Source organism: Trachemys scripta, chromosome 2, assembly GCF_013100865.1.
Source record: "Trachemys scripta elegans isolate TJP31775 chromosome 2, CAS_Tse_1.0, whole genome shotgun sequence".
Taxonomy (NCBI): domain Eukaryota; kingdom Metazoa; phylum Chordata; order Testudines; family Emydidae; genus Trachemys; species Trachemys scripta.
Genome location: NC_048299.1, coordinates 19,630,139 through 19,654,588, shown reverse-complemented (window position 1 = coordinate 19,654,588; position 24,450 = coordinate 19,630,139). Strand labels below are relative to the sequence as shown.

Sequence of the window (24,450 nt, the reverse complement as noted above, 5' to 3'; positions counted from 1 at the left end):
TAAGATATTAAAAAGCCTCTTCTTGATGATCCCCTCCACCCTCTTATTAGAACTTTGAGGACCTCAACATTTTGCCTTGTTTTAACCTTTCCATTCATTTGGCCTGTGTGTCTGACATCATCTTTTTGGATTAGGAGAGGAGAATCTCTGTGGAGCATAACCCCACCTCTCCTCACTTTGTCATTTGAGGTGCCAAGGGCCGAACATGCAGAGTCTCAGTTGTCCTGGGAAACAAGACCACAAATTATATGTATATGTATTTAACATGTAGATTGTGGAATCTGTCTATCCTTCCATCCCTCTCTACCTCCCTTATGTGCGGCGGCCCCCACCAACTACAGTATCAGAGCACCTCACAATTTTTAGTGTAGGGTTAGGGAAATACTTTTACCCTATTTTACAGATGGGCAACTGAGATACAGAAAATTAAGTGACTTGCCTAACGTCACTATCTGTGTCAGAGCAGGAAACTGAACCTGGATCTCCTGAGTCCCAAGCTGCCACCCTAACCACTGTGCCATGCTTCCTTTGAAGCCTAGAGGCCAGCTAGGTCAGGACCTTATTGTGTTAGGTGCTGTACAAAGAAAGAGAACAAGAAACTCTGTCCCAAGTAATTTACAATCTAAAAGACAAGACATAACAGGTGGATGAAACAAACAAGCAGGTTAGGGTGGGGGGGGGGGCAGGAGCATGGCAGAGCTGAACAGTACCATGGGGGGGTCACAGCAATGGCTACATTGTTATCTTTTAGGTGTATTTTCCTGTGTCAGGATTCTGCCGCATCTTATCAGAATCAATAAAATAAATAAATATTGGTCTCTTCCAAAACTACACAAATAACTTAAGAATCCGACTCTTGATTTGTAGAACCGCAGAGTGTGTGGCCTCCATTTATAGGCAATTGTACCTCGGTTTGGCAACCCTGGCTTTTCATTGTCGGACTCTGGTTCTGAAATTAATAAAAATTAGAAAGAAACAAATATATTGCCATCTGATGGCTGCCTCTGTAAAAATGAGTTAGTGGTCTCCAAGTGCAGTTCCCAGTCAACATGGGGCTACATCACCAAAGCTACCATAGCAAGTGACACACATACAGGCAGTCTCAGGCCACGTACTGAATGAGTTTCCCAGGCATATTGGAAGGATTGTGTGGGGGTGCATGCTGTCCCCACCTCAGCTGTGGAGAAATATGATTTCCATCCCTAGTGCTCTCGGTGTGGCATGTTTTGTGAGCTCTAAAATTGATTATAAAACAAACTGGTATCTCTACAGATTTTTCTCTTGTGGACTGTGGAGACACATGCAGAACACATCACTTTCAAGTCGTCTTGATTCATGAGTTTATTTTCCTTGCATGGAACTGAACTTATCTTCAAAAAGGGGAGCAGCCAAAAAGAGGCACAGTGATCTGATGTGTAAAATATGCAAATTTAATGTGATAAATGAAAGAAGGCAAGGGACAGATGGGTACATAACTGTATCCCCTCAAGGTTTAATAACATGTCAAGCTATGTGAAATAAATACATTGTTAGTAATTGCACGGCCATTCAATAAGGCAGTGCATGGTTACCATGCTTGTCCTTGAATTATGGCTTAAATTGAATGGGAGAGTAGTAGTTGTACCCTCCCAATCTCTGCCCACTGACCAAGTGCCATGCTCTCCATACCAAAATGAAATGCCAGTCATACCATATTGTGCAGATCTTCATAATATGATTTTCCCTCATTTGTGTGTGTGTGTCAATCGGCAGTGTTAACATTGGTTAACAATCTTGACATTTAAATTGTCATAATTAAGCTTGATTTAACACTACATTGAAATGACTGGGAACAGTTCTTTCCTCTCTGAGGGTGTGTCTACACTTAAACTGCTACAGTGGCCCAGCTACAGCGCTACATCTGCACTGCTGTAGCACTGCAGTGTAGACACTACCTACACCGACAGGAGAATCCCTCCCATTGGTATAGGTAATCCACCTGCTAAGAAGTAGTAGTTGACAGAAGAATTCTGTTGATCTGGTGCTGTCTACAATGGGGGTTAGGTCGGCTTACTTGTGTCTCTCAGGGTGTGGATTTTTCATGCCCCTGAGAGATGTAGCTATATTGCTGTAAGTTTCCCAGTCCTTTGAGTTATTATTTCAAGCTACCTGCAAAGATTGTTTATATCTCAACACATATTTTGAAGGCTGTCTTTGCAACCCTACAGACTTTTTCCAACAGCTTTCTGTCTTCAAAGTTCCGATTTGCTGAGTCATATGATTCAGCCATGACTTGGCCCAGTTTGACCCTTGTCTTATGTGAAATATTAAAGATCCTCAGACATTTTCCATCAAAACATTTTTGACAGAAAATTGTTTTTTTGACTTCATTTACATTTTCATGGAAAATATCCATTTGTATGGATATTTTTGTTTTAATTGAAAAACTGCAAATCCAATCTCAAAACATGCCTTTATTTAAATTTTTGGTTTTTCAATGAAAACACAAGAAGTTTAAATGTAAACATTTCATGTAATCAAAACTTTTTGTGGTGGGGTGGGAGAAATCATTTTGTGATTAACACTATCAGATATGCTATTCTACATTTGAAATGTAGACGTTAAAAATAAACCATTGTTAAGTGAATTAAACTTCACAAAATCTAACGAGTAAAATATATCTGATTCTGGAATGGTTTGGATTTTACATTTTTAATTTTAAGGAATTTTCTTCTTTATCGGTGCTGAGTTTTTCTTTGTCTTTAAAATTGTTAGGTTTTATTAAAATCCTGAAAAATACATTTACCATTTTTTTTCCCTGTGCTGCTACTTTATTCCCATTTTTCAAATACCCAAACTGTGGCTGCTACAATGTATTTTAAAATATTGCCTATTACTTGGATGGTCGGCTTGTTGTTGTTGCTTCTAATGAACAGAAGTTGGATTTAACCTATGACCATATATGTTGTCTACACTGAAATCCATTCATTCTTAAAATGTGTCCATCAGTCCCTACTAAAGAAGTGCAATATTTCTAGTTGAAGCACATATGTGGTCACTTCCCTGGTCATTAAAATAAGGTCTAGGATTAGTGCCACCTTCCACACACAAGGTTTTGGCTGGATTAGTCATTTTGAATATGCACTTAAAACAATTACCATTCTCTTGTAAGAATACCTGAAACATGAGAATTTTTAAATGATTAACCAACGTTGTTTTATTAAAAGCTAATGACCAAGGAGATATTTTAAAATTTTCTAATTTTTTTAAAGTTGTCACTCTGCAATGATTCTTTCATTTACAGCTTTATTTTTATCTTTATTTGGAAACCAATTCTGCAACCCTTATGCAAGTAATTCTCACAGAGTGAAATTCATCTTTATGCAGAGAGCACTCACCAGTTCTATTCACCACTTATATGAGATTGACATGACACGTAGCCCTGGTGCGGGCTTTCTGCATATGGTGAATTTCACCCACAAGTAGCCCCAAAGATATCAAATTAATACACTTTTCATCTAAGGGTTGCAGGACTCTGCCCTTAATTTGTAATGAATGAAAAAGATGGTTTTACTCACCTGTGAGAACAGTCTTGAGATTGAAGCATACAGCAGAACCATGTTAAAAGATTGTTAAATTGAGCTGTGTTAATCCATGTGCATGTAGTTTGTAAAAATTGTAGTTAGTGCATAGAAAATGATCCTCTGTCCTCATTTGTCAGCATAGCTTTCATAGCAGAGTCAGAAGTGAGATCTCGTATAACGAAGATTTCATTACGTTTATGTAACGCATTCCATTTACAGTTTCTTGGTCTACTGGAAGTATTATACAGTAATGATTAAAATGAAACTGCACTAGCTAAATGAACAAAGAATATCTTATTTTGCATTATTATTTTATTTGTATTACAGTAGCATTTAGAGGCTATGGCCCTAGTGTTATATGTACAAACATATAACAACAAAGAGACAGTCCCTGCATCAAAGAGCTTACAATCTCTTTGCTCTTTTATTGCATACATAATTTGCAAAATTCAGGAATTGGTAATTGGTCTTCCAGTCATTATATAGCTTCTCCTACTAGGCTACTGCCTTTTGAGTGTCACTGACTGTATCTTCTATAAGCAGGTGTGCTACATTGCCAACTTGAAAGACGCACAAGGGCCTGTGATGGGGTGTTTACCCCATACAGGTTGCAAAAGGGTTAAGATGGCCCTGAGAGGCCAATTAACCAGCCTTGGTGCACCTGGAAGGTAAGCCAGGACTGATTAGAAGTAAAATGCACCAGGGGGAGGGCAGGGTTTGTCTTCATAGAAAGCTGGATGAGCCCAGTTGTGGGGAGGAGACCCAGAGAAGAGAAGGTAGGAAGTGCCCTTTCACTGGGAAGCAGCCTGAAAAGAAGGCTGAAAGCTGCCTGAAAAGAGGGAGAAAGGGCTCCCTGAGTAATAGGAGGAGCATGCCAGCTCCTGGATCAGGGGATTGATTGAACCAGGGAGGGAGGAGGAAGATAAACAACAGCCGTGCTGAAGGTTTCCTTAATATACTTAGGTCACTCCTGCAGCTGGAGTAGGCCAAAAGGACAGTAGGGGAAATTGAGGCTCAGCTGCTTCAATGACACATCTAGCAACAAGGGGGGGCATGTTGTGATGACAACTTTGTCACAGGTAGTGGCTTGTCTGGGATCCACTGAGAACCCCTCTGAAAAAGGAGAAATCATGGAAAAGCTGCAGAATGGAGGACGTAGTCTGCATGTTGGCAGCACAGCAGGATCAGACCCAGGCTGCCTCCAGCAAAAGCAGCAGGCAACCCAGCAGCTGCAGCAGGAGCATTTCCTGCAATGCCTGGGGAAAATTGACCTGAGGGAGTTGAGTGCCTCCTGGTGAAGGAGACCTCAGCATGCCAGTTTCAGGGTTGGTGAAGCTGGGGTCAGACAATAACCTGGAGGCATTTTATGTATATTTGAATGGATGGCTAGGGCAGCAGACGGGCAGAATCCTCCTGGGTGTCCCAAGTAGCACCTATTTCTGTCAGGGGTGGCCCAAGCAGAATATATTCCCTAGTCACATTCCCTAGCTAGAGAAGTCATTTTAGATCAGTTGGAGCTGACACCTGAAGCCTATCAACACCACTGTAGAATGGAACCATTCCCCCACGGAATACAGCCCAGGGTGATGACTCAGTGGCTCTGAGACCTAGCATTGTGCAGGCTATACACAAAGACATACTCTGTAGGGGGAATTATGGATCAAATTTTCATAGAACAATTTCTGCAGGTTCTGCTAGTTGGAGCCAAAGCTGAGTCTGGCCATTTTCTGCCAGCACTGTAAAGGAAAGAAAAGAGGCCTATTTGGAGACAGACGGAATCATAGAATATCAGGGTTGGAAGGGACTTCAGGAGGTCATCTAGTCCAACCCTCTGCTCAAAGCAGGACCAATTCCCAACTAAATCATCCCAGCCAGGATTTTGTCAAGCCTGACCTTAAAAACATCTAAGGAAGGAGATTCCACCCCCTCCCTAGGTAACATATTCCAGTGCTTCACCACCCTCCTTGTGAATTTTTTTTCCTAATATCCAACCTAAACCTCCCCCACTGTAACTTGAGACCATTACTCCTTGTTCTGTCATCTGCCCCCACTGAGAACAGCCAAGCTCCATCCTTTTTGGAACCCCCTTTCAGATAGTTGAAAGTAGCTATCAAATCCCCTCATTCTTCTCTTCTTCAGACTAAATAATCCCAGTTTCCTCAGCCTCTTCTCATAAGTCATATGTTCCAGCCCCCTAATAATTTTTGTTGCCCTCCGCTGGACTCTTTCCACATCCTTGTTGTGATGTGGGGCCCAAAACTGGACACAGTACTCCAGATGAGGCCTCACCAAATAGATGGGAATTATCACGTCCCTCGATCTGCTGGCAATGCTCCTACTTATACAGCCCAAAATGCGGTTAGCCTTCTTGGCAATGTACCAATAGTACCAAGCAAGCTGAGTGTTGGGCCAGAGTAAAAACATCACCCCAAGAAGGCAGGAAGAGGTAAGACCCCAGTCTCCAGAGGCTGAGGAATCCCCACCGGGAAGAAGAGTCCTGGGCAGCCCTAAATCTTGGGGCTCAGATTAGCCATCGACCCCCAGCCCAGTTGTTCCCCCCCAGGGGAAGCATCGTGGAAGGTAGCCAGGGAAGCCTCATTTTGTGTTTCAGCTGTGGGCGATTGTGGTTTGAGAGGCTCCTTAAGTCAGGGTTGAACGCCACCCTTCATGGGATCCATCAAACTGAGGCAACAGGTACTGAAGGGCCTGGGGGACTCAGGCTGCAGGCAAACTCTTACCAGGGGAAATAGACTTCCGTCTGGTATTATAGACCGACACCTCCCATTCCACATACCTTGTGTACACAGAGGCACCCGAGTCTACCCACCAGATGTGGTGGAGTTAGAGGTACAAGGCCAGCATGGCTGAGTGAGAGTCAGAGGGTGAGGAGTTTTCTGTGGCCTGTGATCCAGGGAAGAGTCTGGCAAGGTTTCCTGGCCTTGATGTGGTAGGGGATGGTACCTGAGCCAGTAAGGGAGAAACCTACTCAGGTACTGCAGCTACAGTCAAGGATGCTTAGCCCTTATGGGCACATATAAGAGGATTGGAGGGACTTGTTAGTTCACTTGGAAACTCGGAGACATCTGCACAGCCTGGAGGAACAACTGGAGGAAGCTAAGCAGGACTTGGCAGAAGTATATGCTTCCTGGCAGAAAATTCTAATGCAGGCAGCAAAGTTAGAGCAGATCTAGACAAAGGTGGAATTGGAGAATGAAAAGCAACACTAGCGTTTGGGCAGGAACTGTCTGCACTTCAGGAGGCAAGAAATTCTGGGAAACAAGGGCCCGAAGTATTCTGCTCTGGGGTTGTAGTTTCTGAAACCTCCCTCCCCACCTCCCCCCGATTATGAATGAGGTCATCCATTGGCCACAATGTAAAATTCTGTGGTCTGGATTTGGTCCATTCCTCTTCTACTTTTAGCCATGAAGAAATACAAGTAAATGCCTGATGGCCCAACACAGTGTTTTAAAAAATGGAGAAAATATGGTAATCTTAAAGTCCCAGTCAATGAGTCTTAGTGAATATCTCTTATGTATGGTAAGCACTGGAGATACAGTCACAATTGCCAGTGGTGGTGGTGACGGTACTAGATTGCATTGCCTGTTTGATTTAGTGTGTTTGACTTCTATGTTTTCACACAATGACCTTAAAGAAATATTATACCCCAGAGTAACTTTGAAATTGTTTGTTTAAATTAACTTTCATTTGGATTTATGCTTAATGAAATCTTCAGAGATTCAGACGGCTCCTCTGTAATGAAATGCTGCATCTTTGAACCAATGAGCAGTGTAGCCAAACTGTAAGGATTCCTCTCTAAATGAGTGGGCTTCTATAATGTTACACTTGGGTGGCACAAGCAGAGTGCGAGATGATTAGTTTATGGTCTAGATCATTGTATTTTTATTACACTCATAAAAACTGTGTTTCTCCTCATTTTCGTAATGGCTTCAATGAGCTTCTATACCTTCTAAAGGCACATTACATCGTTATGTGATGAAAGTACTGATTTAGTGAGGATAGTTTTAAAGCCTGTATACCTTAAAGTAAGAATTCTTATCTTAGTCTGATTTTGAACTAAAGAAGTCTGAAGGTATGTGGGCCTGGGTGAAAATGGTGGTATCTTCCCTAATTATACCTAAGGTGTCCAGATAAAACCAATAAAAATCCACCAAAGAAAGAGAATTATTTTAATAAATTCCATACCAATTTAACCCAAGTTTACCATTTTTGCAGTGTTGAGAATTGGTGGCAGAAGGGGCTGGTGGATTCTAAAGATCTTGTTAGGAACCTCGGTTCATTCAGAGAAGACCAGTCTTTTTGGGGGGAGAAGAGGGAAAAATGTATTTACTCCAAGAAAAAAATTAGCCATAATTTGCCTATCTGCACCCCCCACCCCTGTCAAAATCACAAAAAAGCCCCAAACTTTAGAAACCCAAAATATATTTCACTAAGTTTTGGTATAAAAAGATGCTTTAAGGATGTTAACTATTGTATTGCATAAGGAAACAAATTTATGTTGAAGGAAAATATTTTTGTACATGTGCAAGATAGATGTAAAAGAGGAAACTTAATACTATTAAATGGAAAATCTTTTTATTTGACTGTATAATATGCATTTAAAAATTTTATTGATGTATCATTTTTGTGGAGTTTAGATAAAGGCCCTTTGTATTTACAAAATTTACATCTCAATACAGTTGCTTATAAATATTTCTGTAAAATAAACTTAACCCTTCACAAAAAGAGCAGTTTTCTTTTCACTCAGTAATTTAATATGCTAATAAAAAGACAATGAAAGTTGTATGCAAATATAACATCAATGTACACCATAATAATAATGTTTTTTCATGATTATGCTGCTCAATATTAATTCATAGCAGTGTTTTTGTTCACTCATGAGCTGTGTTTTGAACGCAGATATGCCAGACGATCTTTGCTTGTTTTCTTGTTTGTGTGAAAACATCCACAAACCCTTTAGTTGAAGAGCCTTGGATTCCTATTTTCCACTCTGTGGCTATTTTAAATTATTAAACAGTCATGCTGTTAGCTGGTTCGTTGTTCTCTTGTACTCCTGCTGTCTTGTTTGGGGAGTGGATAGCCTGGAGGATGGGTTGCACTGTTTCATTTTATATCCTACATAAAATTTAAATTAAAAATGTACAGGTCTGCACATATATTTTAACACAATGTTTTTGAAAGGAACATTGATCCACCTGAAATCGTTCTCAAGGAAAGTTTTTTGTTGCCCCTAAGATTGGTTGGATGCAACTTTTATGACTATTTCATTAAGGTATTTGCTCAGCAGCTTTTTATACATAACAAACAGCAAAAAGAAACAAACCTGAGCGTACAAACCGATTTCAGTTTGTGTTACCTTAGCAAGTCAATATATTGTTAATTACATGTGTCCATGCTGTGTTAGTGTAAAACCTCAGACATGAAATAGTTGTGGAGTTTTTTTTAAGCATTTCCTTTATGGATCTGAAAGTGTGAAAGAAAAACAGCTGAAAACAGTCCAAGGGATGGGAAGCTTTGTGGGGTTTTCTTTTTTGGTTTGTTTTTTGTTTTTGTTTTTTGTTAAGGGCATAGATTGAATTCATTGGAAATTCTTTAATAAATCAGAGAAGCATGCAAAATATGGTGCCGGTTTATTCAGGGATTTGAAAGCAGCTGCAGAGTAAAAGTGTCTAATGAAAATGAAATAAATTTCCTGTGAATGGAATAAATTTTGATTGTGTGTCTGAGTGCAGTAATTATACATGTCACGCAATAATTAGGCAGTCACAGTGTGGCCATGGTGTCTGTCTTTGTCTGCAGATGGTCTGGGAGAACGGCTGTGTGGTTATTGTCATGCTGACACCCCTTACTGAAAATGGAGTCAAGCAGTGCTACCACTATTGGCCAGATGAAGGGTCAAACCTCTACCACATCTACGAGGTACTTAAACAAAATATCTGGTTGTAAACTTGACAGTAAGTGTGTGGATTGATTTCATACAGAGCAAAATATTGTTTAATCGGCTCTGACCTGTAAATTGAGTTGAGGTTTCCCATATTATGCTAGTGTAGTGGTACTTCTGAGTTGTTTTATGTTCACAGAAAAAAACTATGCATATCTTGATAACAATGTAATTTTACATAGAAGAAAATGTAGTAAATGATGGGTCAAATATATTGGTAGGATAAAGGATGGAGAATCTCCTACTCATTGATTTGTGATTTGTATATGAAAGTATGTAATAACTGAATATTTATATTTTTAAGGAAAATAGTATGTTTATAAATAACGAATTGTGCCTTAGGAGAGCTATATATGGATTATAGAGAGAGCCTCTGTGTGTGTGTGTGTGTGTGTGTGTGTGTGTGTGTGTATAATTATATATATAAATTCTTCTGTAATTAAAGCTATTTACTTTTTAGCTTCAGCCTCAGTTTTATGAGAAAAAAATATTTACATTCTTTCTGCTTGATATATCTGGCCCAGTATATCAATCATATTACATTGTTGCTATATACAATGACTTTTGGGTGTCCATTATTTTTCCTAGTCTTCTGGTTTAGTGAATGAAGACAATAATACTATAATGGACACAGTGTAAAGAATAAATGATTCTGAGGAATAATAGTTGAACCCCTGAGTTATGCATTTTTTTTCTAAAATATTATCAGTTGTAAAAATGATCCCGCTCTTCATATTATGTGTAGGCTTCTGCAGAACAGAATAAATTGGCTGAAAGTTCTCAAGTGAAAAAGACTCATTTATTAATTTTTTTATAAAGAAAACTACTCAAATCATGCTTGACAATCTTCTGGAAGGCAAGGCATTGTGGGTGTATCCAAGTGAAGAATGAAAGGGTGGATTTAAGGCATATTATTAAGCAGTGTCTTTCCCATATATATGACCCATCATAATCAGTCTAAAATCTCAACTTGGAGATTTTTTGACTTATGAGAAAACTATCTAGACATGTTAAAGGTAATTTAATGAAACAAAAAATTACTCCCCAACCCTGTAGCAAGAACAGCTACAATAGCTACTAAATAACAAACTATTTCCATGGTGTTGCCAATTCATAAATAAATCTTATGCTTGTTCTTGTCATTCAAAAGGATTCCATATTCTTTGAAAGACCAACTTTCAACTTGAATTCTTGATTGCTGGTTTTTTCCTCTCTACGTAATGTAGGTAAATCTGGTTTCTGAGCACATCTGGTGTGAGGATTTCCTAGTGAGGAGCTTCTACTTGAAAAACCTACAGACCAATGAGACCCGAACCGTGACACAATTCCATTTCCTTAGCTGGCATGATCAGAAAGTTCCTGCTTCCACAAGGTCACTTCTGGATTTTCGCAGGTACAATACAAAGCATATCAGTCTATTTAATACAAATTTGGGGAACTCTTTGTATAGGAAACACTTTCTGTTATCTTCTATATCCGTACTGGAGAGAGGTCCCTCAATTAATAACTCTATACCAAGTTTTTGAAGCCAGAACAATATGTTTATATACAAATGTAGGCTCCCATTCTGCAATATGTATGCAGAAACAGTGATATTTTTTTTTTTTTTTTGGTAACAGGGTAGAGGGAGAGGGAGGCTGAGGTAATTTTCCATATTCTCCCACAAATTAACTGTTCCCTGGCTCTGAAGACTCACTCACTTATCCAGGGAATGAATGCATTTGTTTCTTCTATATATTTTTCTTGTGGCTTTGCATTTCTCTGTTTCACAACTATTTACCTGGGTTTGCATCTTCAAGACCTTTTGTGTGGCTACCCTCTGACCCTCGCTGCAGGAATCTCACAAATAAATCACTGTGCAGTGTGTACATGCTAAACTACCATTGAGTTATAGGCCAGTGAAGACAAGCCAGTGGGAGTTGCATGCCTTTAAGGACCACCGGGTCAGGCCCTTAGAGTTTATTTGGTTGAAAGAGGGTAAAAGTCTGGGGAGGGAGAGGCAAATTCTGACACATGATCTCTCAAGAATGTTAAAGGAAGTTGATATTGCCTTAAAATAAAGGTGCCATACTAATATACAAAGACAAAATTTTAAACTTTTTCATCTTTCTAATTAAGTAGTGGATCCTTTGAATATTTGCTGTTAATCTAAATTTCAAAATTAAAACCAGGAATGACAAAGATTGGAGTGAAATAATCTCATTCTGCTTGCAAACCATGCTTAATGTGTCCAGTGTAGATGTTAATTTGTGCTAGATACTCCACAGTGATAAATTTGTGGCCAGTGAAAAGGGCCTCTGAAAAGTTTGCGCAATCAGTTCAAAATACTGCAAGTTACCAAATACAAGCGTATAGTTTTCTCTTTACTGTAATGTTAATCTACAGACTGCTAAGGTAATTTAAAGGTTTCAGTTAAATGCTCAAAAGCAAGGAATTTTAAGGCCAATTTCTGCCCTCCAATAAATGAAGACAGTAGAAGCTATGCATGTGCATCTGATGGAAGAAACTGGCCCTAAATCCAACTGAAGTTGGTGGGAGTTTGCATAATTGTCTGCTGGCAAAATGTTACCCTTGGAATTAAGGACAAAACTCCGTCCTTGAGCCATCACTGTGCTCCTATACGTTATATACAGTGGGTTACCTTACGTATCTTGGGTTTGATACTCAGATACAGCTCCTGCTGAAATCAATGTGCATTTTGGCAGGGCAATGCTTTATATATGCTACAGTGTCTTCGTGCAAAACTATAGGAGGAGGGAGTAACGGAGCGCTAGCATAAGAATGGAGTTGGAGTCATAATTGAATTTTCCAAGGATTTTGCCCTGGCTTCTAATCCAAACTCTTAATATTACTGTAATGTGGTTTTTATGGCTTTATTTCCTTCTTTTTAATGGAACTGTGGAATAGAATAGTGCCTATAGTGAACTATCCTGTAGTGAAAGTCCTGAATTGGTTCCATGCTTTGCAATATACAAACTGCAATTCTGAATTTCCACTTTAATAAACAATTTAATAAAATCAATTCTATCAGGGTGTAAAAGTCCACAGCACTGTTCAAACACAGGGCCTGCTTCTGCCCCTTTGCAGTCAGTGTAAAGTTTGCTATGGATTGCTATGAAAACATTAATGGATCCATATGGCCTGGTTGTCTAATGTTCTGAGCACCTTCATTTCTCATTTACTTCAGTAGGAATAGAAGTTACTCAGTTCACTGCAGGATCAGGCCTATAGTGAGACACAATCCCTGACTCAAAAAGTGTGTAGTCTTATAATGAAGTTGTGTGGGAAATGAATAACAACACTATGAAAGGGTCCCACTGTATTTTAAAAGAAAAGAAATTAAAACTAGAAGAGGAAGGTAGTTCATTTGGCATGCTTCTTACTTGAGGTAGATGTCAGAATGAACCTGTTAAGATTTAACTGAGTTTTCAGTGTTCATTTAATATGTATTCACAGCCTACCATAACCATTCCTTGAGTGTAGATTTTGTATTATAGATCCATAATATTGAATGCATAGTAAAATTCCTCTGAAAAGTAATCTTTGCATGCACAATAGCGGCTTTTTATGACTCTCTCAGTTTCTTGGCCATCTTACGTTGTTTTTTTAATGACAAAAGGTAATGCACTATTGCTGAGATAATTTATTTTAGAATTGGTTTTTAGAATAAATGCTTTACACTCAAAACCTGCTATTTAAAGTTTCACCTGTGGTGAATTATCACAACTGAGTTTTAAAGCCCTCAGAATGGGTGTCAGACAGAATATCGACATCCCCTTATTTAAAGTGGTGCTAGCAAGTGCTACTCTCATCCCTTTAATATCCATGTTTTTATGTGCATTGAATGTGTTTGTATATATATATATATGGATATATGTGTATATTTATATATTCACATACATATATGAAGTTAAGCATATACATAACCAACCCTCTATTTTTATAATTCATCACCAAGAAAAATTGGATTCCCAAAATTACCTTGCCCAGAGTCTATGGAAATATGGATTCTATAACTATTATTGCAGTAAATTTTGTAAGTCTCTTTGGAAACTGAAAGTTTACATTTCTCTTCCTATTGTGTATCAGTGTTTTAGATGATGTTGCATGTAGCAGATGAATCCAACCTAGAGGGAAAAAAAATATCATATTTTAATATAGTTCTTTTAGGTACAAATTGCTGAAACAATATATATTAAGAAGTCCTTACAAAATGCAGTGCTTAAAAGGTGAGGCTGCGACAGAAACCATTGGTCAGTTTTAATGCTTCTGGAGTCCTCATTTCATTTTGAAGAATAGACCAATCATTATAACTCTGGTCTAGCTTGTTAGTCATGCACTGAGATGTGTAATTAAATATTTCTGGAGCCCAGAGGGAGCACATTTACACTTTAAAGAGAGACTGCTAAGCTAAAAGATAATTAGCATCACATGTGAGGGCTTTGCTTAAAATATATATATTATGCGATCACTTCTTGCTGTGTGCAATGGCATTTACTAACACTGCTCACTTTAAAAATGGACAAATTCTTATTTTGCCAGCTAATTAGCGGTTGCCAGTGTCATTTTTGTGATGTTGCAGCTAGTAATATGAGCCCAGTTGCATAGTCACAAAAGTGATCATTGGAAACTGTGACTCTGCTGCAGGGACAATGTGGGAAACCCCTTTTCTGAGCCTCTAACGACCTCTGACCTTTGCTTGCTGATGGTTTGCATGATGATTCCTTTTTCACTCCATGAGCCAAGGGTTGGTTTGTATTACTAATCATTCTTTTCTAAGTTAATTCTTCCTGTATATTTTATAGATATATATATTTTTTTTTCTTAAGCATTCAAGACTTTTGCTTACTGATGAATTTTCGATTCACTCTGCTTAGAAATGGGATTTCTTAAATATTTTCTTAAAATTGTAGACTAAGCTAGGAATCAGCTGGACTGAACCCCTTTGTTTTAATGTGTTTTCTGAAATGTGTGACGATAAAGATGTTTGAAACTTGATCAATAAAAATGATAAACATAAGCTGTATTTTTCCCAACATGTGTCTCTGTCTGTTTGATTTACAAATAGGTTTAGTGCAATTTTTTGTTGAGAGTATACTTTCCTCTGTAATTAATCACAACATGCTTAATATCCTGGAAAAGTTGCCATGCAATAAAGAAAGGAACCACACAAGTGCAAAAAAAATCACAAACACAGCTTGTTAGCTTTAAATGGAGAAAGTTACTCTGTCAAGGTGGGTGGAGGAGGGTAGGGAGCGACCAGCTGCAGATTGGACATATCATTGTATTGAGTTACGTTATAGATATTTGAAATCTAATTTACCCTGTAATAAAGAAATAATTAAATATCCAGTTTAATTTTGTGCTCATGGAATTGATTCCCAAATATGAAATTTCAATGATGGTTATAAGCCTCCTGTATAAGTGACATTGAGAAATAATTAAAAGATGTATTTGTACAGAAAAATCTAACTCTTCAATTAGAAAAATCTTTTAAAACTGGGGGGTAGTGGTTGTTCAGGTTTTGTATGGTAATAAATTAGCTTGTTGTCAGTACCTGTAAAAATACCCTAGTGAAAGTAGATAGAGAGTATACTTAATTTCCGCTGTCAGGTTCTCTTTAGTGGTTTTACACAGTTGCAGAGAATGTGACTTATTCTAGCACATTATCAGAACTATAACTTATTAACTCTTGTTATAGTAAGAATATAGATAAAACCCCTATGTTGAGTTGTGAGCGGTTGTGTGGTTTACAAAAATAAGCCCACGACTGGAATAGAGAAATTCTGAGTTCTAGTCCCACCTCTACTAATTATTTGCTCTGAAGCCTTGGGTATACTGTTCACCTCTCTGCCTCAGTTTGCCTCCCACTAAAATGGGGATTAATCATATTTATCAACCTCACGTGTGTTTTGTGAAGATTCATTTGTTAATGTTTATATCTTCAGAGTGCTGTCACAAGTGTTATGTGCTTTACAAGAATGAAGTATCATTATTACTATGTATGGTATCTGGTTAGATTCTTATATGACAAAAGGCCAGTTGTGAAAACAGAGTTATTTGAAACATCATTGTAACCTTGGTAGCCTGTTTAGGTCAGGTTGTGGGCATCTGAAAGACTGCCTTTCAAACATAGATCCTCAAGTATCTTTAGGCTATGCTGTAAACCATTTTTAAAGATATATGAATGTTTACCCAGCACAGATGTTACAGACTATAGATGAACAGACAAGAACTAAATGATTCAAGTGATTAGTGATGCTTTAAAATTTCTAATACTCATAGTTGCCAGATTCCAGCAGCACACTTTATCACATTTCTTAGCAGTTAAGAGTGTTAAATACTTACTCTTAACAGTTAGCACCTTGGTGCATCTAGACCTCCTTTGAAAGCTGTCTTATAAAATAGTTTTATAGCAGACCTTATAGTAAGATCAAATGTCTAATCAAGGAGAGGGAAGGGTTCTGATTTCTTAGAAAGAGTACTTTCCCATTTTATCCTTTTGTTCTGTTTGCGTTTTTAATATATGTATAGACACTTTACATTTTTAGATGAGTAATGTGTTTCACATGTAAAATATATCTAGAGCAGTAACATGTTTTTTTTTAAAAAAACCTATTTAAATAGATTTTAGTTCTTTAGTGTTATGTATTCAAAATCCCATACTGAGTATCTTGGTTTGATTCAACATTTTTAAATGTCTGCGTTGATATGAGAATAGGTATTAGTCCCAATACATTAATACAACAGCATATCAGTTTAGTAGCCCTTTTTTGGGCTTCAGATATATTTTTTCAAATATTTCAGACTGGTTAGCCAGAAATCTAGACAAAACTACTTATAAATGTTGTGTGTAAAAACTCTTCTTTAGGGACCATAGCCACATAGCTCCCCGGTATTTTAGTTATCCCTCCCATAAATAATTAGATGTCTGAAAGAAGTTCTTTAGAGTAGTCATTCTTTGCTTTTTTGGAGATAATCTCTCTTTTTTTTTTTTTTTTTACAAGACCACATTATTCTGACTGTAATACCTGCTTTCAATTTTGGCTTCACACAATGCACTTAAAAATTTCTGTGAGAAAGTTCATGAACTCAAGGTTCACCTTGAAAATCAAAACATTTTATGATACATAACCTGAGATTCTGCCTAACCTGCAAAGAGTTTGGGAAGAGAGTGTGTTTATTTGTTGGCTAACCAGCAAATATGAGTATCATGAAACAATGTTTGAAATTTAAATTTATTTGTTGTAACAGGAAAATAGAAACAAACTTGAAGCAGAACTATGTATGTAAGTTAGTTATTTGTTATAACATGAGCTAATCAAACTGCATATTTCTTTAAGAATAGGGATGAATATTTGCTTTTTCTTACCATTTATGCTTTTGACAGTTGGCTTAGGAAATTGTACATAATATATTTATTAATTTTTGTCTGTTTTATTGCAGAAAAGTAAACAAGTGCTACAGGGGTCGTTCTTGTCCAGTAATTGTTCACTGCAGGCAAGTACAATTATTAAAATAGCTTTAGAGAAGTTTTTGTGCTGTAAGAAATTAACATAAATAAAACCAAATGGGCACATTAAAGGTTTAGATATATCACTACACAAATAAGATGATAACTCATGAACCAGGCCAGAGTATTTATTTAGTTTAGTTCTTATGCTAGTAAAGCTGATGGTGTGATTTCATATAAATCTGCCCTTTAATATGATCTTAGATGTTAATTCACAAGTTACATCTGGTTTCTGTATGTTAAAATCTCATTTACAACTTTTTTATTTCAGAAATATGCTTCAAAGTTATTGCAGTGCCGTGTATTCCCAATTTAGACTGTGTTCTGCATTGTTAATATTTAGATAAATGTTTTTATTTTTGTTTGTTTTTAATAATCCTGATGAGAGGAAATGGGATGGGGAAAACTGTCCGCTGGTTGGGCAGTAAGCTTAAACCTTCTAAACATAAATTCCCTTTAGGCCTGCCAGTGTTGTGAATGTAAATGAGAGCAGTTTGATGGGTCACTACAAAACATAAAGTAATAATGTAAATATTAGATTTTGTAGTTGTAGGGACCATGATACATAGTGAATGCCATGCTCTCATTCTTTAGCCACTTCCTTTCTATCGAAGATGCTTTTGTGGACAGGAAGATCAGGGGAAAGATCATAACTTTGGAAGGAAACACCACATATAGCTTATTATGTGCTCCTCCATGTTAGTGGGGGAGAGGGGCAGCATATTTTGCATGTGTCACAAGCCTGCTGAGATCATTATGGAGGGACAGGATCATATAACACATTGTGTGGTGATACACTCCAAGAAGATGCACAATATGGAGGGGAGCCTGTGTCTCACTAAGGAGGTCCAAGAAGGAAGGAATATAATGTAGAAAGATCTGTCCTTTAAAATGTTTGCAGGCCTTCTCTTAATCTAACTGATGAAAATGTCTCTACCATTCAGCCTAGCAGTTCTTGTTTTATTAGGTCTGGCCACTACATTGTCACTCACTATTTGGATGAATTAATAAGACTCTGTTTCTTTGTTTCCTTCACAGTCAGGAATCGGGCGTGGGGTAAAGAGAGAGAGAGAGAGAGAGAGCTTAGTAGTACTGGCTGCCTCTCTGCAAAAATTGTTCTAGTAAATGATACAGATCAAACTTCTCCCATTTATGGAGGCTTATCAAAGATGTAGTTTCATACCTATGTGTAAATGGAACTTATAAAGCGCATTACAGTGTTGTGTTTTTTCTCCTTAGTAATACTGTAGACAAAGCGACCTATCACTAAAAATAATTTAGTTGATAAAAAATGACTAATCAATTGGTCACACATGCCCATTTTTAGAAATATTGGGGAGGGAAGTGAAAAAAAGTCTATTACTTAAAGTCTTAATTATGTTTGCTAACAGCAACCATAAAAGAACATCACGCTGCCAATTACAAGCTGCTCCCTGACAGGAACACAAGCTGCATTCAGATTAGGGAGCTTTGCCTTCTCACAAGGCTTGATCACACATCTCCAAGGGAGGATTGGAAATACCCTAAGGTTAAAGATAATTTTTAGAAATCACATGATAATATTTTTCCCACTCATTGCAACTGAAGCAGAATTGAACAAGGAAGGTGGGAGAAGAAATCAATAGAGACATTTTTCAAGTCCAGATGTCTAGTATCCTATTTCTTGGTGAAGAAAGAATTTGATCCTTAAGTAATAAAATATTCTAAGTTCTTGGATGGGAGTCAAGGAGAGTGGAATGTAACTGAAAGGGAAATGCACCACTCTGGGCATATGCAGACTAACCTCGCTGCGCAAGTACAAATAGAGTTAGCAATCATTTTTGGAGGATTCTAGATGCTATTCTGTTCCCCAGCTCTCGTGTGACTGTCCTGTTGTATGATTCTTGATCTTGGATACAAGATTCCATACGCTTGTTATGTGAACACTTTGTGCATAGAAATGGCTGCCAGTTCTAGGATTACTGACCCTTTCATTGTTGTTCAATTATTTTTTTAAATAAACACATCTTTTGCTCTATAAAACAAAATCCTGCTATCCATATAGAACAATAGTTAATCCTTCATGAACAGCTTGTGTTAATTAAAGCCATTGCAAGCTTTCTCTCCCTCTCCTCTTACTCTTGTTTCCCTCCCCATTTATCCTCTCTTCCCCTTGTATGACACAGTATAAAAATAATGATAGCTACCTTTCTCTTTTTCGAGTCTAGATGTTCATTGATGGTTTTTTCTTTCTCCCTTTTTGTTGGCAGTGATGGTGCAGGAAGAAGTGGAACCTACATTCTAATTGACATGGTTCTCAATAAAATGGCCAAAGGTGAGAATCAAAAAGCTTGTGGCTTTCTCAGTGCTGAAAGATGTGGCGGTGTTACCATAGCAACACACAGAGAAGTATTCACAGAAGGCCCAAGAATAAATTAGGGGCAAATTGTACCCTTTACTGAATGATCTTAAGTTTATTTTCAGTGCTCATAGTGATTTAAAAAAAATAAAATAAAAAAAAAAAGGCTGTTCATGAATGGAGCCTACACATGTATGCTATTGGAAGAGGCAGGATTTGTATCTTTAATTTTATTATTTTAAATATTTATTACAGCTTAAAAAAAAGCTTGAACTATATGATAAATATTTAGTGTTGTCTATCTAATCAGTAGATTGATTCCTTTCAGTGGGTTGTGCAAGCACTTCTCACCTACGCAGCAGTAGTTTAAACACAATTGCCTGCCTTTTGAGACAGAGTATTTCAGTAGATATGGCAATGGAATGGAATGGGAGTTGGCTGACCGGCATTCTAGTCTCAGCTCTGCCATTGTCTGTTTGTCAGACTTTGGACAGGTCACTTAACTTCTCTGTGCCTCCATTTTGCCCATCTTTGAAATGCACCTATCTATAAAGTGTGTTAGCTGCACAGCTGAAAATCATAGGTAATCAACATTATTATATATTATACCTTTATTTATTTTTTTAAAGTCTGTGGATTCCCCTAGGGAAGGATGCAGTACACTTTCTTTTTATTCCCCCAATAAATATTTGAGTATGGGAAATGCTGGGGTACATGGAGATAGTCATTGTCTGAGAAATAGACAGTAAAATAAAGTAAATAACCCACTTTAAAAGTGTAATAGTTGGGAATTTCAAAAGTGCTCAGCATTAGTCATTTACCTCAGTGGGAGCAGAGGCAAGCCAATGCTGAACGCTTTTAAAGCCCTACCCTATTTCATAAGGACTTGGTCAATCAACACTTTACTTCTATGTTGTATCCCTTTCACCTCATTTCTGTCTGTTTTATAGTCTCACAGCGTAAGGTTTTTAGGGGTAGGGAATGTGTCTTCCTTTGTGTTTGTACAGCACCTAGCACTTTCAGAAATAAATAACTAGCAGTCTACTGCCTTCCCATCGCTGTCTTTCTACATCCCTTTTTTGAAACTAGCTCTGTGGCCAGTCACAATCTTGCCCTGTGTGTATGTGAGTTTTCACTTTACAAGAAAATGATAATGCAGATTAGCTGACATATAGATGTAGAAATAATATTTAGCATTTTGTCTTCTAATCACTGTACCAACAGTAGTTAATTCAATGAACTGTTTAATCTTAGTCAGTTTCCTATACATAGTTTCAAAATAAAATCCATGTTTTGCAGTCTTTCTGTTGCTTCTGAAATTGTCATGTCCCAGAAATAATGACATTCCATTCCTTCAGATACAGGAGTTTGACATTTCTTCTCCCCTGTTTCTGACTGTTAACATGTCTCATCAAACACACACACAAAGGACTATGTTTTGTGCCCTTGAGCATCATGTGGAACTTGCTATTGATGTGAAAAGAAGTTGTGTGCCTGCCTTATGCCAAGTCCCAGACTGAAAATTTTCCAGCAAAATGAGATGACTTTTTCCAGTCTCATTGGAAAGTGTATTTGTGTTTTGTGAAAGAATATGTAGAAATTTCAGCTATGTGGTACATTTATATTTCAAGTGGCAACTTCATCTCTCCAAATAATAGCTGCGATATATGATAAAACTGATGTACACCTCTGTTAAATATTTGTTATACTCATTTCAGCCATCAGCCAGGAGAGGATGTGATGAAAACTAGATTTAAAATATATGAAATTTGCTCGCATAGAGAAATAAATGAGAAATAGTTTCTAACTTCAGGCTTTCAACCACTTAAGGAAGGGTTGACTTTGTTGTAAGAGCACTAAAGAATGTCATTTATTGACTCCATTGTACCATGTAATGTCAAATTCCATTTTAAGTGTGGGCTTAGTGTTGCACAATACAAGACAAGTCATGTGAAACTGGCCAAAGAAAGGAGTCACAGGGCTTTTTAGATTGGTCACCCCCATTTTGTTCTTGACCTGCTCCCCTCTGCCAATGGGGGTGTGCAATTTGAAATATTCTGACCTGGTGCTTTGGCTGTAGTTTAAATGAAAGATCAAAGGGCAAAGCGGGCATCTCAACCCTGCTGAGGTGGGCCTTTCCCAGGCTGTCACACTGTGAGGCAGCCAAAGGTTTTGTTCTGACAGGAATCTAGGCCCAGTCTGTGAGGCCTAGGCCTTCTTTGTCTGGCCTGAGAAGTTTGAGGCCCAGGTTGAGGATCCAATGTTCATCAAATGATCAAAGGCCTGAAGCCCTGGACATGAAATCTTTCTTTCCATTTCCTTTTCTTAAAGAATGAATTGCACGAGTACCAAAGAATGCCATTTCCAAAGCTTTTATGTGGAGTGCTAGCACTAACTTTAGAGTCCTTCAGTTCTAAACAGAAAAATGTAAGTGCACTTTCAATCTGGGCCCAGCTGCAAGGCCAGCATCTACTAACATTTCTTTCAAAAAGGCTTTTAAGGATTAAGGCTTCAGTCTTTCAAAAAAAAAAAAAAAAAGACTTTTAAGAATAAACTTAGAATAATTTGAGTTCTTGTTCCACTGTCTGGTTTATTAGAAAGTAGACAATAATGCATTTTTAAATCAATGTAAATAGAGGATTATTTAGTTTTAGCAGTGGGAAAGTAGAAAACAATCAATAAAACGCTTTGGCTCTTTAGTGGGATTTTTAATAGGGCAGATTTAGAAAAGGGTGCTTCTTTTTCATATAATGATTTACTTTTCTACATTTGAAATGGTTTCTTTTAGACATTTAACTGTAAATGCTTTTGTTGTTTAAAATTTGCACTCCTAATCACATAGTAAATTAGTGCTAATACATCTGTTAAAATATGTTATAAATTCAGATCTACTGCTACTACAGCTGGTCAGAGTTGCACTAAACTATACTGTTTACACCTAAAGCAAACAATCAGTTATTTAAATTATTCAAATTTGTGGCAGCAGAAATCAATTGGCAAGGATTTCATATTCCCTGATAAGTGATACAACTTCACAAACAGTGAACTAACATTTGCCAAGTCAACCTCAATACCCACACCCCCAAGAAGCTCCCACACTATTCTACTGCACTTCAGTTGTGGTTGCATGGGAACACTGAAGCTAACACTGATCATAGAAATGGTACTGCCAGAATACTTTCCTCGTAAATGTTAAGGATTTCCTCCTGCATTTTGTGTTTGAGTAGAGGGCAGGGCATATGAAAAGTTCTCATGATGCTGGGGGAAGCACTGTGCTGAGTAAACACATTCCAGTTCCCTGGTTGCCATTGTTATTCAAACAACTTCAGCATGCATTTTTGGAGTCCCTTTGACTTTGCATATCATCATGAAGGATTTCCTGTTGGGCTGTCTGTTTGTAATGAATTATGATATACTCTTTATTATAAATATCGTAGCTGTATCTGTGCATTGTAAGATCCATTCGTTTACAGGTGCCATGTTAAATAATCGAATTGTATAAAATTGGAATCGTTAAGACAGATGACAATGATATCTATTCTGTAACAAATTTTCAACACGAGCAGTCTCTTCAATTTCAGTTTTATGCTCCGCAGTCACAAATCAATTGTATCAGTTGTATCTAAATGTCCAAATTATTCCTCTAGCATGGGGTCAGTGAAAAGTTTTACAGTTAAGTTTATTCTTATATTTAACAGTTCCACTAGCCTCAGTGCTATGCTTTGCCATCCTGGTACTTTTGCTACAGGTATTGGTTATATTATTCCTTATGCAGATCAGTGTCATAACAAGGGTCTAATCCTGCTACTATTGAAATCAGTAGCAACATTCCCATTGACTTGAGTGATGCCTCACATCTAGCCTTACTGAAGGCACTAGGACTTGACACCTCTAAATGATGATATTCCATTTCAATGAACAATGGAATTTTAAGGGTGTTACAGAAAAGTGCACAGGGAATACCACCTTTTCAGTTCCCAGATGAACATTTTAGTCCAAGTTTTTTTGGTCCTGTGTGAAAAGTTTAGAGGTTTCCTTTGAAATCAGTGTGCACGTTCAGTGTTTGAATGAGGGAAGAAAATGACAGTTCATGGTCTTTTGATGATTAGAGAATGCTTCTACAGTGCATTTCAGCAGCAATTTCCTGTTACGAATTTTAACATTCTTCATTCATATGTTCACACTAATACATTCAGCAAGATTTTGTTTAGCTTTTTTTCACAGGGCTGGAGAAGCTGGTTTAGATAAAATAATCCATTTGAACTTTCCCCTAAAGCCACACGAAACCTGAACTGCTTGGGTTTTTTCTTTTTTGAAACTCAGAAGAACTTTAGCATTCTTCCCTTCCTCATCTTTCTTTTCTGCCCTTCTTCATTCTGGTAGTGACCAGAAGTACTGAGATACTACAAGAGACTATTACTGGAGTATTCTCTGGCATGAGGAAGGAAAGAAGGAATCTGAAGGAAAATTATATGAGATTTCCTCTTTTGTTTTCCTGGTCTGAGAGGTCTTCATAGTGCAGATAATTATTTGAATTTTGGATACTAATTGCTTGTGTTTTGAAGCCATTGGAATGTAGAGGAGGGAAAGTATGAGTTTTCAAATTCTATTGAAATACATTATAAATTTCAGAACCTGAGAATCCAGTATAGAGATTGGATGTAGCATAGCCAAACTCAGTGAAACCAAATGTGAAAGCTAGAAGGATTCCTTAGTTCCTCTTGTGACTCATCATTACCAACAGCAGTATGCCAAAGTATTTAGCTAAACAGATCCCTTTTTACTAGGCCCTTTTGTTTGTTCATAACACAGATCTAACAAGCATAATAAAATAGACAGGTCACCTCCACTAAAAAGAAGCCTGTGTAAAAATTAACAGATTTAATCCAATTTAAAACAGTAATGTGTACAAATATTATCTTTTTATGTCTCTGTATAAAGATTAAGTGAAATTCTGTTTTCCAGTTATAATGATGTAAATCTGGATCAACTTCCTGGACTTCTGTGCAGTTAGTCTGGATTTATACCGGGGTAAATGAGAGAAGATTTAGTTCTAGGAGCCAATTTCCACTGTAAA

At 37.5% G+C, this 24,450-nt stretch overlaps 1 protein-coding gene across 1 annotated transcript in view; it reads left to right on the top strand.

The window, feature by feature from the left end:
* The window catches only part of PTPRN2 (protein tyrosine phosphatase receptor type N2), a 960,120-nt gene that overhangs the window by 920,245 nt on the left and 15,425 nt on the right, over positions 1 to 24,450 (top strand). Inside the window, exons 18-21 of the mRNA XM_034760012.1 lie at positions 9,381 to 9,500; positions 10,749 to 10,915; positions 16,969 to 17,022; positions 19,285 to 19,349. Of these exons, the coding sequence (XP_034615903.1) occupies positions 9,381 to 9,500; positions 10,749 to 10,915; positions 16,969 to 17,022; positions 19,285 to 19,349 (406 nt within the window). The remainder of the gene's footprint in view (positions 1 to 9,380; positions 9,501 to 10,748; positions 10,916 to 16,968; positions 17,023 to 19,284; positions 19,350 to 24,450) is intronic.